General features: G+C 31.0%; 1 protein-coding gene across 1 annotated transcript in view; it reads right to left on the reverse strand.

Moving 5' to 3' along the window:
- Nucleotides 1-14,133, reverse strand: part of LOC129231489 (methyltransferase-like protein 25B) — a 36,480-nt gene extending 22,347 nt beyond the window's left edge. The window contains exons 1-3 of the mRNA XM_054865817.1: nt 13,467-14,133; nt 6,154-6,269; nt 2,461-2,615 (exon numbers count right to left, since the gene is read on the reverse strand). Of these exons, the coding sequence (XP_054721792.1) occupies nt 2,461-2,615; nt 6,154-6,269; nt 13,467-13,595 (400 nt within the window). The 5' untranslated portion in view covers nt 13,596-14,133. The remainder of the gene's footprint in view (nt 1-2,460; nt 2,616-6,153; nt 6,270-13,466) is intronic.
- Nucleotides 14,134-14,547: the final 414 nt, after the last annotated feature.

Below are 14,547 nucleotides of genomic sequence, written 5' to 3' on the forward strand. Positions count from 1 at the left end.
GCTACGGAACGACAAAAAAATTAATGAAATAAATAAAATTATTCCATAGTTACATTTTTAATTTATCATTTGCCAAATTTAGCATTTAATTTTGGACCAGTGTGTTGGAAATAAATTTGTTTCATCTTTTATTTTAGGATAATGAATTTGTAAAAAAAAATGAAGTTTTTAAAAGTTTGATGTCTTTAATTCCAAAAAAATTTCTTTTCTTTAGATGAATTAAAGTTATATTATCATTCCTAAATAATAATTTTTAGTAAAATGAACACCAATAAGAATGGCCAAAAAATTAATTATTGTCAAATGTACACATAACTAAAATATTACCTATTAATTGATTAGTGATGGGCATATTGGCTTAAAAGGATCTTAAATATATTAATCAACAGTAAAAAATATGCCTATATGATAGAATAAAATGCAAAAGGATGAGTATATACTAAAAAATTGTGATCTGATTTAAATCTGCCCATTACTGGTTGCGTGATCATATTCCTTTTTTTTTTTTGCTTCAACAGTCGCCACTATTGGTCTTTTTTTTATGGGGCAAATGTTTTCATTTTATTTGCAGCACAGTTCTATAAAATTTTGAGCTTCAATATCGCCCTAAATTTTGGTTGGAAATAGGTAAAATTTCTTTGTGTTTGTATAACTTTTTAATGATTGTGTTTTAATATCTTCAAATGTACATGCTCAAATATTAGGAGATGTGACAGCATTTTTTAAAAACATTATACTGAAAAACATAAAAAATCTTCCAAACATGCCCCTAAGTGGAGTACATTTGGACATGCTTGGGATACATTTGGACTTCATAAAAAAACAATATCAATAACTTAAAACACAGCAAAGACTAGATTTCACATAAATTGAAAACACTTTATTCTCCTTAAACTGCTAGACTAAACTGTTTTTCGCCACTTTCAGAAATTTCTTTTCGACTGGGTAGGAATGTTGAGATTCCACAAATCAAAATTTAGAATTCTGCTTGGAATGAACTTGTCTTATACTATGCTAATTAAACATTTTTTCAAAAAATCATCAATATTTTCTGCATGTAAAGCCTGACTAAACTTTTATTCTCTGGTCTTCAAAGAGGTTTGGATGTTGCTTCATACAGCTGTTTGTCTTCCTTCATCAGTTGATACCAGCCATTCTATTATTTCTCCAAGCATAAGGAATCTTTTTATTTACACCTTCTGCACAGCTAAATGCAAGCAATTTGGATGGAACATAGGACAAGCCATATTGTACCTATTTGAAGAGGTTTTATGAAATACAAAGCAAAAATTTCCTCTTCTTCACTTCTTAAGATATGTTGACAGTCATACTTAGATCCAAACTTAACTATAAGGCACTGCTAGCTAAGAATGAAAATCACAGTCAGTGTTATTTAAAAATTGTTTTAAGTACGTTATTTTCATAAGTTTATACAATAACAACACATTAGGGGTACATTTAGACTGTCTCTCAGGGCTTGATTACTGAATAGGTGAACTAGGCTGTGGCGTCTGTGCTGTTTAGAGTCCAAATGGCTAAAGATAAAAGGTTTGACTACAATGGGGTCCTGAAAAAGTGTTTGGCTTAGGGCATCCCTGCTGTGCTTCCAAAACATCACTCAAATGTGTCCCACACATAAAATTTTTTATTTTTGTTAAAAAGTAGTTTAACAAAATGTTATAATACAGTAGAATTTTATTTCCCTTTTATTTTTATCTTATTTATTTTTTTTCCTGAAAATTTGACCATTTGGTTAATAAACCATTATAATCAATAAACAAGCTATTTGCTATTATATAATTAATTTTCATAATGCTATATGAAAGCGTATTAAATAGCATAGAATCACATTCAGCATAAATAACTTTTAAGTTCGATAAAAAATTACATTTACTTATTGTTTAGAAACTAATTCAGCATAGTTTCATATTCTGGGCATACTTACAGTAATTTTAATGAAAAATTTCCTCCTCCCGATTAATCAGCAAAAATTGACAGATTATGAATATTCGGTAATGTGGCCGTATTATGACTGATTACCAATAACTGCTCATTAATCGGTGTCACTTTAATTTTTACATTAATCACATAACTTTTTAAATTAAGATTTATCTGAAGAATTTCACATAACGAAGTGTCAGTTGACATTTTTTTAAGCTCGGGTAAAAACTGTTAAGGCCCTTAACAGTTCAGGGTCGACTTTCTCTATGCATCTAGGACTAACTTACGATAATAGATATTGTACAGATTAAACACGGACACGTTGTGTATATATACATTATGGCAAATTTATTTTAAACATGGTTTTTATTGCAGTTATAACGTAATGGTGATATTCCACACAATGTCTCAATTACTCAATAAGATTAAAATGATACATATTGGCTTAGTTGCACAAGGATTAAAACAAAAGTACACCTAAAATCGAATGAAATCAATTAGTATTAGATACACACTTACATGAACTTGCATCTGAAGCTTCAGCTTTCAAAGAACAATTCTTTTTCAAAAAATTTTCAATGGGTTTTAAGGACTGCATTGACTTGCGTGGCAGTGAAAATCCAAAGGCACAAGCGCGAAAGGCTAATAAACTTAGAGGCAAAGGTTTTCCATACCTAGAACATAAAATTAGCTTACTTCAATAGAAACTAGCAGCAAAATTTAGATATATATATATATATAATAAAAATGAAAAATATTGAAAAGACCACACCAAAAGCCCATAGATGCGCAACACAGCAAAACTCACATTTAATTAAACCTGACTAAAGCTTCTTATAAGTAAATAAATTCAAAAACAAACCAGGATTACCTTCAAAATAGGAGGAAATTAATCACTTATGTCAATAATTTTGTACTTACAGTGGTTTATTTGCATAAGAATGTGGTTATAAATCTCTGCTGAAATTTAATTGTTAAACAGTTAGTTGGGGCAAATGCAAAATAGAACAAATGAAAACAAACTACTACCAGACACATAGTGGTTTTTCAAACTAAACTATTGGCGAGTGAAGACAAGGCAATGCAGAGAATATGTTCTGATAATTCTGTATGTTTCAGAACAACTGTGTAGATATCATTATTGTTTGAAAATAACACTGAAAAAAAAAATTTGCCAAAATTTCATTGTCTGACAACTTTTACTCCCCAGTAGATCTACAAACACGAAGTAGCAAGTTTCAACTAGTTTAATTCATCATGTGGAAGGTCAATAAAAAAAACAGTTAAGAATTTCACCTATTTTGATGTGCAACTTGGGTGCTTCCATTTAACTTACACATACTGCACTCTGGGGGTAATGGAAACAACTAAGCTGATATCTTTTTAGAAGATCAGAATTTGATGTAAGTTATATTTGAATTGATTATTACAGAAAGGGCATAAGTCACATTTTTTTCAAAATTGAGTTAGCTGTGGTTTTTCCATGCTTGCATGTATAGACATCGACTAGTGTAGCAGGGAAGTCAATTTTTCGTTTAGTGCAGAAAGGGTGTAAGTCCCGGACTTATGCCCTTTCTGCACTAAACACGAAGGAAGAAATAGTAAATCATAGAAGGACTAGATTTTTTGGCATAATGAAGTAAAAACAAATAACTCCTTTGCTCTAACATAATTTTGGTAATGGTAGGTTCGTCAGTTCGGGGGGTTAGGGGGGGGGGATTCGAAATCACGGAATCCAAATGATAACTTCTCAGGGGTTTTATTAATATCATTCTAGGAACTGCAAAAAAACTGTATGCTTTCAGTGAGATGTATGCCGGTCAAAATAAGAACACTGCAGGAGATTTTTTCTAGAAATAACACTGAAGAAATTTAACAAGATTGCTGATGACTTTCCTCTGAGAGGACATTCGTTTGTCCTTTGCGAGCGGGATCTTGGGACAGTAAAGCGAATGTTTAACTGATATGACAGATTATAACTATGTGAAATCCAATCTCTTATAAGTGATATCCTGAAATAACATCAAGATTCAGCGTCAAATCTGTTGAAAACAATGAAATCTGTAACTGCTTAAACAGGTGCCCTTCATTTTTTAAGAAGATTTATCTCCCAAATTGAGATTTCAGAAAAAGATTCTACTGGGTGACAAATGTTTTCAATTATCAACATTCATGATGCTTAAATATTCAATAGAACATCAAAGGAACGGCTTCAGACTAGCTATTTTATAGACGGTTTTCAAGAGAATATTGCAAAGTGTAACGCTTGTCGGCTGAACTACCTTTGCCAAAATTGAGTATAAAGGGAAAAATTTCATATTGTTGAAAGAATAACAAATATCAAGATGATTATTCAGTGCAATTTTGAACACAGTCATACTAATATGTATATCAAACTTGGTACGCAAAACTAGACAAAAGAAGGATAGAAAAAAAGATTTCCATGGAGGATGTATTTGATGAATATGAATATAGTTTTACACACATGTAAAACTTTTGCTTTTTATCTCATTTTGTTAGATTTTGTATTTTTTTTTTTTTTTTTTTTTCATTTTGTTACGCCAGACTTTTCCATTTCACTGAAACAAGATGAGAGAAAGAGGAAAATACACAATGCATTTTCTTAAGATAATGAATTTATGAATACGGACTTTACTAATTATTTTTGTCACTTTGTAACATTATGTTTTATTATCATAAATCAGTTCGAAACAAATCTGTTTCACTTGGTTTACAATTTCATCACTGTAAACTAGTCTTACAGGATATTTATTGTAGAAAGGGTATAAGTCCAAATTAAAAAAAAAAAATTAATTTCAGTGATGAAATGAAATGTAATTTAAGGTGAAGCAATGGTCCTACTTATAGCTAGATTAGTCATAAAAATTTTCGTAGAATTTAGTTCATTTCTGAATGAAATAATCACTTATTATTGATTCCTGAAAAGTTGCATTAGTTGGACTTATGCCCTTTCTGAAATAAACGATTCATTTGTGTGTGTATCTTACACATTAAAAAATCCCACAATATCTACCCATCCATCTATATCATTCAAACTCCTCAAGAATAGTATGGAGTATAACTGTAGTCATTCTGCAGTGTCGAAATATTTAACAAAAAAAAATATATTCAGAGCACACAGTGTTTCTCGTTCCATTTACTCTCTACTAAGTACTGTATTATCCCGCATTATCCGGCATGCGCAAAATTCGGAGGTCACCAGATTTTCAATAACACTTGTCTGGTCCTTTCCGGCATGCCGGGAAAATAGAGGTTAAGGAAAAAAATTAATACTATAAAAGTGTATATTCAGCTTAAAAATGAATATAAGTTCTATACATATCTTATTAATTTTTATAAACAGTTTATTTTTTTTAATATTTACTAACAATGTCATTTGTTATTTTAACAAGAAAAATATTGTTTAATAACGAATAATTTTATGAAAATTAAATTAAAACTAAGGAAGCAAACATTCAAGCACTAACTTACCGCCTCTAAACCAGTGCTAAAGAATTTACCATAGCTATTCAATAAATAAAAATTTAAATTACTTCTCTAAAAGGAACCTAAAATAATTTGTTTTTAAAAAAATATGACCAAATCCCTTTAAAGACGATTGCTTCTGAATTGATTATACTCTATTGGCATATAATTAAATCCACTAATAATGACCTACCATAAATAACAAGCACATATTATATGTAATACACATTTTTTTTTTTTGAAAGAAGGTTACTTTCAGGATTTATTTTTTTTTTTTTTCCTCACAGTAGTTTGCTTTCTGACTGTAACTGAATGTGGAAATTTACTTTTCTTTTGTTGCAAAATAAACCTAGAATTATACGACATGCCAGAAAATTCAAATTTCCTGGCATGCTAGTCAACCTCGTTTTTTTCTGGCATGCCGGGTAAAATGCAGGGTAATACGTATATGCGATGAAAAATTAATTAAGTATTAAAATTTAATATGAAAGTCATTTATTTATTTTTTTTAAAGTAATGTGGCTAAAATGACTAAAATTTATGGGCACATCTACAGACAGAGCTAATATGAACAGGGTTGGATTTATAATTTATTGCCTCTAAAAATCTACTTTGCAATCATTCTTCAATATTTCCACCTTGAAATCTCATTCTTGACTGACTGCAAGGAAATCACATGAATGAAGAAAATTAATTATATAAGATACAGAAATTCAGATACAAAACCTGCTATTTTTCTCTTCATGGCTCAAGAGTGCAACTAAGTCACAAGGCTCAAAATCTTTCAAAGTATCCTGCCAACTTAGAGGCAATTTCGACCACAGATTTTCCACAAAAAAGTCCTAAAGAGCACAATTCATCATTTTTCTTATAAATATTGTATGATTTCAAACAACCAAAAAATAACAAAATATTTTACAGAATCCAGTATGCCATGTTTATAGAAAATTTAACGAAAAATGAGCATATTAAATATTTGAATTTACTTTCAAATTTCGAGACATGAAATATAACCAACCGTTTAAAATCACAAAGAAATAATAAGAAATATTAGTCAGACATCAATATAAGGTCACCCCCGTATAAAATCACTTTTCTAAAGTCCTGGCTCACTGAACAAGAATTCTATGTTATGGTCAGGTTCTAATACAGTAATTGTGAATAAAGTCACTTTTCTCTGAATCTGAATGATTTCAGTGCCTAACAGATTCACTCTAAACGAGTTTTTTTGCAATATATGATCCTTAAAACGTGAAATGTCATTTATCCTACAAACGTAGCATGAAGTGTAGATAATGCAGCTGGAACTGAGTATCACGACAGTGATACTAAAAAATGAAGCACTAACACAAACATTCAGCGTGCGCACGTCGTGAGACATTTGTTTTGCCATGAGAAAGCTAAAGAGAATTTCTTTTGGACCCATTCTGCTTAAAGTGGAAAAAAATCTCAGCAGTGCTGCAGTATTGATAATTTTAAATAAGGTTAGTGGTGCATCAGTACCTTGCTTGACATTTTCCACATTTGTATGCAGCTTTATTCTAAGTGAAAACTTTTAAAAATCATTTCAAAATTTTTTATTGATTCCAAATTTATATTTGATTTAAACTGATTAAACTATTATACCTAATTAACTGATATATATTTGAATGTATTAAATTTTGCAAAGAATTAATGTATATATGTAATGTATAACATGCTTATTTATTAACAAATATATCGCCGGCTCAGAGCAACAGTAAGACATCTAATCCGAAGAATAACACTAAGATATCCTACTGCTGCTCTGAGGTGATGATGTATGAATCGGTTATAAGGTCACTCTGCTAACAAGGTTAGTTTCACGAAGTCCTAACTGGTGACCTTAATCCAGGCCTGACTACATACATGACTACAGGAAATGTGTAGAAGAATGTTAAATTTTCAAAAGAAAATATAATTTTCATTAAAACTTTAGTGTTAAGGTTTAATTCATATAAATGATGGATGAACAAAAAGTGTTTCTCAAGTATTATCATGCCATATTTTATAACAATAGTACAGCTATCCCCAAGTATTTTCATACTATGCTTTATAACAACTGTAGCCATATAACAATTTTCCATGGCTCATACTTCTTTTCTCACAAAAATCATCAAGACTTTTTCGGAACTATATCAAGACTTTATACGATAGGAAGATCAGCAACAATTACATATGCTATGCAAAGTCAGGGCCGCTGAGAGCCAAGACAGACACCTAGTCAGTATTGTCCCTGCCCCCCCCCCCCCCAAAAAAAAAAGAAGAAAAAGAGGAATGAAAAAAAGGAAAAGAAAGGGAAAAAATAAAGAAAAGGAAGAAAGAAAAAAAAGGATAAAAATCAAAACTGTCAAGTAGAAAGCAATTAATTCTATTTTAAGTTCCCGAACAGTAAATATACCAAAAGAGTACATTTTACCAACTATCTTTATTTCTCTAGCCTGTTTTTTTGTTGCTATGAGAGATCTTCCTCAATCTATTTCCTTGATTTACCTCTTATTTCAAATCTTATCGTTCAGACTAATGATGAAAAATAAACCCACGGTCTAAAAAAAAATTCTGTCAAAAAAAAACTGTTTAAAAGCATTGGACTGAGTTTTTCAGTTCAATTTATAAGTTTAACTTGCGCTACGATTGACAGAGCTGAGTGGGTCAATCAGTAGAGCCATCGGCTGGTAACCAGCAGATAGAGTGCTTGGGCCTGCCCTGGACGGTCTGCAAAAATCACAAAATTAGACCAATATCACGCATTACATGTACACTTACCATACAACATGTAATGTGAGGCAATAAAATAAATGAGCCATGAAAAGCTTCTTGCTTTTTCCTTGATGCAGCCTGTATAAAGTGACTGCTATTTGAAAGTTTCTTTTTTTTTTAAAGCTTTGGCTCAGGTCAGAAAACTAAAGCATAATGTAAGCTAAAATATATGTGTCAGGTGTAAGATTTCAGACTACAAGGGAATAATTTTTTGTTCAGAAAAAAAAATAGTATACAGAAATGTAGATTCTTTTAATGACAGTTTTTGACCCTTTGTACTAATAAAAAAAATTACTACCACAAGTTGAAATTATGCTTTTCATGTAGTTAAACTATGAATATTTATTAGAATACGAAGTAAAACATTAAAATTACTAACAACTTGATGGGTAAAATATATATATTTTTTTCTTTTTTTGGCAAAAAACAAATAGATAGTCACATTTTTACTACGTTCGAAAAGCTATGCTTAAAAAAAGGAACTTAGTTCAACTGATTTTGTATTTTAACCGTTCGGTTAAATGATGAACATATGCTGTCATCTAAGCCATAGCGGTTCAAGCAGCCTGTGATAACAAATTGTATAACTTTTCAAAAATAAAAACACTTTTCTTCAATATCTTATCTTATGTATTATTTCAGTGGATTATTTTGCTATCGGTATGCGAGATTTTTCTTATTTCTTGAAAAAAATTCCCCCTCATTTTAAAGCTTATCGGGCCTGCAAATGAAGAAAAATAGACCTACGGTTTAAAAATCAATTTTTGGAAATGCTCTTTACTGTTGCAAAACCTTCATGCAGCCTGTAGTTCTTATGCAGATTTTTCTTTTTTTTAAGCAAAAATCTAAGCCAATTTTTAATTTTTTGTGACGCTTTGAGGAAGAAAAAAAAAATTTCACAATTCACCTTTTTTTTAAAAAAAATAAAGTTATAAACCACTGGACTTAACTTTGACTCTGTAAAGAAAACTAAGCATAATGTAAGCATAAAAAAGTACTAGTTAAAAATTCAGACCTCTATGGAATTCTTTTGGTGCAGAAAATTTTTTTCATTTGCATGCTGAAATGTAGATTTTTCTAATAGCATTTTTGACCTTTTTGTATTAAATAAAAAAATAGTACCCCAAAATGAAATTACCCGTTTCACCTAGTAAACCTTTAGCTATTTATTTGAATATGAAGTAAAACATTAAAATTACTATCAATTTCAAGAGTAAGAAACAATTTTCTTCTCCTCTACCTTTGGCAAAAAAAAATTGCATTTTGTCAACATTTGAAAAATTACACTTAAAAAACGGCCTCAGTCTAACTGGTTTTGATTTAGTATTTTAAGTGTTTGATTAAAAGAAAAACATGTGCTGTGGGCAAATGACAAAACATAAACCCGTGGTCTTTTTTTTTTTTTTTTGGCAAAAAGCTTTTCTGCTGTTTTTCATTACACATTGCTTCAACAGGGTTCATACCCTTTAGGCAGAAAAAAATTCAAGCACTTTTCAAGTACTTTTCAAGGTAAAAAATTTTGTTTTCAAGGCAATATCATAAATTTATACTAAAAATATTGTATGCAGATTTCATTTACTACAAACACATGGAAATAAGGCAATAATACAAAAAAGTATAGGAAAACAAAATTGCTTTTTCTACAACGAGAGACGCTTTGATGAAAGATCTACTGCGTTGAAAGTTTTTCTGAAAATGTTTGAAAAGTATACCAAGAGGTTTAATTTTGAGGTTTTTCAAAGGTTGCAGCAGTCAGAGGTTTGTAGATTTTCTAGTATCAGCAAATTAATACTTTAAAAAAAACCTTTCACAAGTGCTTTTAACTTTTATGGGAAGAAACTAAAATACCCAAGTTCAATGGCATTGTCAGAGATGAGTTTTTGAAGTCACTCCCCCCCCCCCTCCGGTTTCAACATTTATTTCCAATATCTATTCAGTGGTACAATATAAGGGCGGTTAGGACAAAAACACTACCCAGAAAGTTATTTCAGTTTGCACTATTAAGTTCTAATAGTATTAGGTTTGCAAATCATTTATAAGTATGCAAATCAATTATTCGTATGTATTTATTAGCTGTTCAGCCAATAAGGCATTTCAACTGTCCTCGAGTAAATTTAAAAATTAGGAAGTAAGAAAAGTTTATGAAAGTCCACAGTCCAGTCTCTTCACCTCAAAATATACAAAAGCAGCTTAAGCAGTGATAAATACTCTGAATGCAAACTTGAGTCTATTCAGCTTTCATTGATTAACTTGCAATCAGGGCCGGATTACTAAATAGGCAAAGTAGGCAGTAGCCTAGGGGCCCCGAGGTTCTGAGGGGCCCCGGAGAAATATATTAGTTGAAAATACGTTAAAAAAAGTTAAATTTTCCTCAAAAAAGGCCCCTCCCCCTTCCCTGTTTCTATGCAATAAAAGTATATGCGTGTGCACGTTTGTGAGTGAAAAATTTAGACACTGCAGATCCCCCCCATACCTCTCCCCCCGTTTTTTGATCTTGCCATGGCTCTAGGGGGCCCCATCACTTCTAATGCCTATGGGCTTCCGAATCCTTAATCGGGCCTTGCTTGCAATAGACAATAAATGTGCAAGTTGAGATTTATAGAGCCATATTTCGAAATTGAAAAGATTCACAAGAAGTTGACATATATTATGACAAAAGTAGTTGGGAAAAAAAGGGTTATTGTTGAAATTAGAATTTAAATTTAGAAAGGCAATAATATTCAGGTGTAATTGTGATTTGTGAATTCATAAAAAATCACCTGAAAGTTTCAAAGAGTAAAATGGAGCGAGGGGGGGGGGAATAATTTTTAAAACTAAGACCCCTATTACTTGAATATACATATGTACAACAATAACTTTTGCTATGAATACAATTCATAAAATAGTTTATTAAGTCAAAATATTCTGCATAGAAATACCATGCCCAGGGCCTGTTGATAACCAGCAACAGGCACTGGGCCTAGCTAGGCTGGTACTGGTCAATTTATTAGATCCAAATGAAGATGAATGACCCTCCTTAAGCGTTCTACCCCTTTGCTGATTAAAGCCTCTTTCAGTAAGCTCCAAGTACCCACAACCTTAATAAAGTAGTAACTTTGAACATTTGAGGAAAAGGGGAAAATTGGAGATATAGGGAGGTAAAAGCATAAAAACGAACACTATTGAATTTCAAGTGAATAATCATAACACAACCACCCCTGTTATACACCTTATTTATTTTAGCAGACATAAAAAAATGATGTACTTATAAACAAAATTATATAAATCAACTTTATATTTAAAATACAAACTTTAAGTTAATTTGTTAGATGCTCAACTGCTGAAATTTAAATTTTTTTAAAAAAAATCTGTTATGACCAAAAATTAGGTAAAGATAATCATTCAAAATTGCAAAAATAAATAAGCAAATAATTAAACAAGACCAAGATAATAAATTCTTTAACTCTTTAGTTATTAAAATAAAAAATAAAATAAGCTAATCTGATGTAGCAGTATCAAAATAACTACTAATTGCCAAAAATATAAAAATATTTACAAAATGCAAAAGGATTGAGATCTCAAACAAGGGAAGCAAATTTTCGCGAATTAAGTTTAATGTTGTCATGTTTCCCATAAAATAAGCTTATATTTTACTGAAATTAAACATAAAATATGCTAATCTACGGTAGCAAATATGAAAATAACATCCGGTTAGTGAATATATTTAAATATTTGCAAGATGGAAAAAGATTGAAATTTCAAACACGAGAAGCAATTTTTCGCAAAGTCTGAGTTCGTTCGACGTGGCATGTTTCCCATGAAATAAATTTATTTGTTTTTGATTAAAATTAAACAAAAAATATACTAATCTAAGGTAGCATATGCGAAACTAACATTTGATTAGCCAAAATATGTAAATATTTGCATGATGCAAAAAGATTGAAATTTCAAACACAACAGCAATTTTCCACGAAACCCGAGTAAGTTCAATGTTGTCATGGTTTCCAAATTAATTACTTTGTTAGTTAATGAAATTAAACAAAAAATAAACTAATCTAAGGTACCATATGTCAAAATATCTTTCGGTTGTAAAAAACATCAAAATATTTACAAGATGCAAAAGGATTGAAATCCCAAACACGGAAGCAATTTTTCGCGATGTTGCATACTGAACACATGTTCAGAAAATTGCATTGGTGAAATACTTTTTTAAAACTTCTAAGCACAATTCGTTGATTTTTGAGAGAATTTAAGCACTAAGAAACTTTTTCAAGGTTTTAAAACTTTTTCAAGGTTTTCAAGCACTTGAAAATGAACTTTTTTTTTCAAGCACTTTTCAAGGTTTTTCAAGGGCGCGAACCCTGTTCAATGAATAACATTCGAAAACAAAGGCACATTTTCTTGGTTGGTTCAAGCAATCAGAATGGCTCCAGTTTGAATCCATGCCAATAAAAATTGCTTGTTTATATTTTTTTACCCGTCAGAGTCTCACATAGGCAGGATTGTATTTGCCAGAACCTGTTTTTTTATATGCACAGTTACTGCTTTTTCACGAGTAAAAACTTTTAATGATACTTCTGTTTGTATTTGAAAATGTATACATCACAACATTGTATTTAACGAGGTTTTGTTACTGATGTCATAAAATTACATGCCTTCTTTCATGCGTTTCCTTATTTTCATTTACTTTTTTTGATTGTTCTTCATAATGAAATTTTTCATCATATTGAAATTTTTCAACTATGGAATGCCACATGAAACAATTCAAAGCACAGTGCAGAGTTCCGCATGGGTCGACTGGTTATAATTTTAAATTCAGGAGTACTGCTTGCTAATTAATTCAAAAAGAAAAATAATGCTTGGAAATTCACACATCAAAACCAAGTTTTCATACACTGAAACTAAGTATATTCACAATTCTTACTTCAAAGCAACACTTCCTTGCTTTTGATTTGTGAAATGATTTATAACTTCATTGAATTGAAGTCTTATTATAATTATTCTACAGAAAGATTTTTGACATTTAATTATGTGTAGCAAAAATTCTCACACTTTGAAAACAAACACTGAAAAATTATTAAGAGCATATGTGATGTTGTGCAAAATACAAAAAAAAAAAGGGAAAACGGAAAGAAAATGCACAAAGCATTTATTAGGAATCTCCATTCCTTGTAAAACCATTGATTGTACCTACATTTGAAGTCAAAAATTTTTTATAAAAAATAGCTTTAAACAACGAGAATGTTAAAAAGGAATTACAAAAACAATTACTTATCACTTACCAAAATGTAAGCTTCGGTCAATATGGATGAATGTTTAAGAAATACAGTAATGAGCTTAACATGATGCTTAATGCTCTCAATAGTTCTTTGGTCACAGACTATAATTTCATTATCTTTGAGCAAATTCATTATAAATATGAAATGGGACGATTCCGATTTACTCCAGTTTTATTCCGTTGGCTTCAGTCTTCAACATTCAATTGAGCGTTTCACAATAATCAAACACATTCCCGAGTTTATTCCGGTTTTTTATCCAACATCTTTTTTTGCAACAGACCGTTATTGATTTTTATGAAGTTTACGTTTAAGAAATATGCTACTTATACTTACAAAAAAGAATAATAAAATAATTGTGATCAGGAGGCTTAATTTCTAACAAAACAAGTGCAGAAGCCTTTTAGACTTCAGAACCTGCTTTGGCACGTATAAATCCTGAATTCCGTCTAAAATACAAAAAATCAAGAGATAAAATTGGTAAGAAGTGCAGGCTCAGCTACCGTGAACAAACTGAGCCTAGGTCGTAAAGGAATGTAATCGAAATTTGTTGACAGAATATAATTCTAATGGTGGATACCGATCTCATTCCGAAACTTTTAAATTTTACGCCTGCTCTAATACTCTTATGTTACAGAAATATTTTTGGTCTTCAGTTTGTGGTTAAAACACGTTTTCGAGTACGTGCGGTAAGTATCGCAGGAGCCACATTTCAGACTTGGAAAAAGTGAATTTTTCTCAAGCGAGTGCATGTATGTTTGTAAAACAAATTTCTCTTGTTGCCAAAAAATGAAAGTGATTTTCACAGGACTACATGGAGCAGCTACATCTGAAGTCAATGCGCCCTATGGACCCCATTCAGCTGACGTCATTGTAGGTATAAAACGTCCCTGCAGTGCATTGTGGGAACAGTAGCACCTACTATCGTGCCTACTAGAGTCCCTACATGAAAACGTTTTCATATAGGGACTCTAGTGACTACTGAAGCGCAACTGTAGTGCCTACAGAAACTCGTTTTATTTAATAATCACTGGACTTTATAGCAATCTGAACATGAGTAAGACTTGTGCAGAGTTATGAATGCATG

This window comes from Uloborus diversus, chromosome 10, assembly GCF_026930045.1.
Source record: "Uloborus diversus isolate 005 chromosome 10, Udiv.v.3.1, whole genome shotgun sequence".
Classification (NCBI taxonomy): Eukaryota; Metazoa; Arthropoda; class Arachnida; order Araneae; family Uloboridae; genus Uloborus; species Uloborus diversus.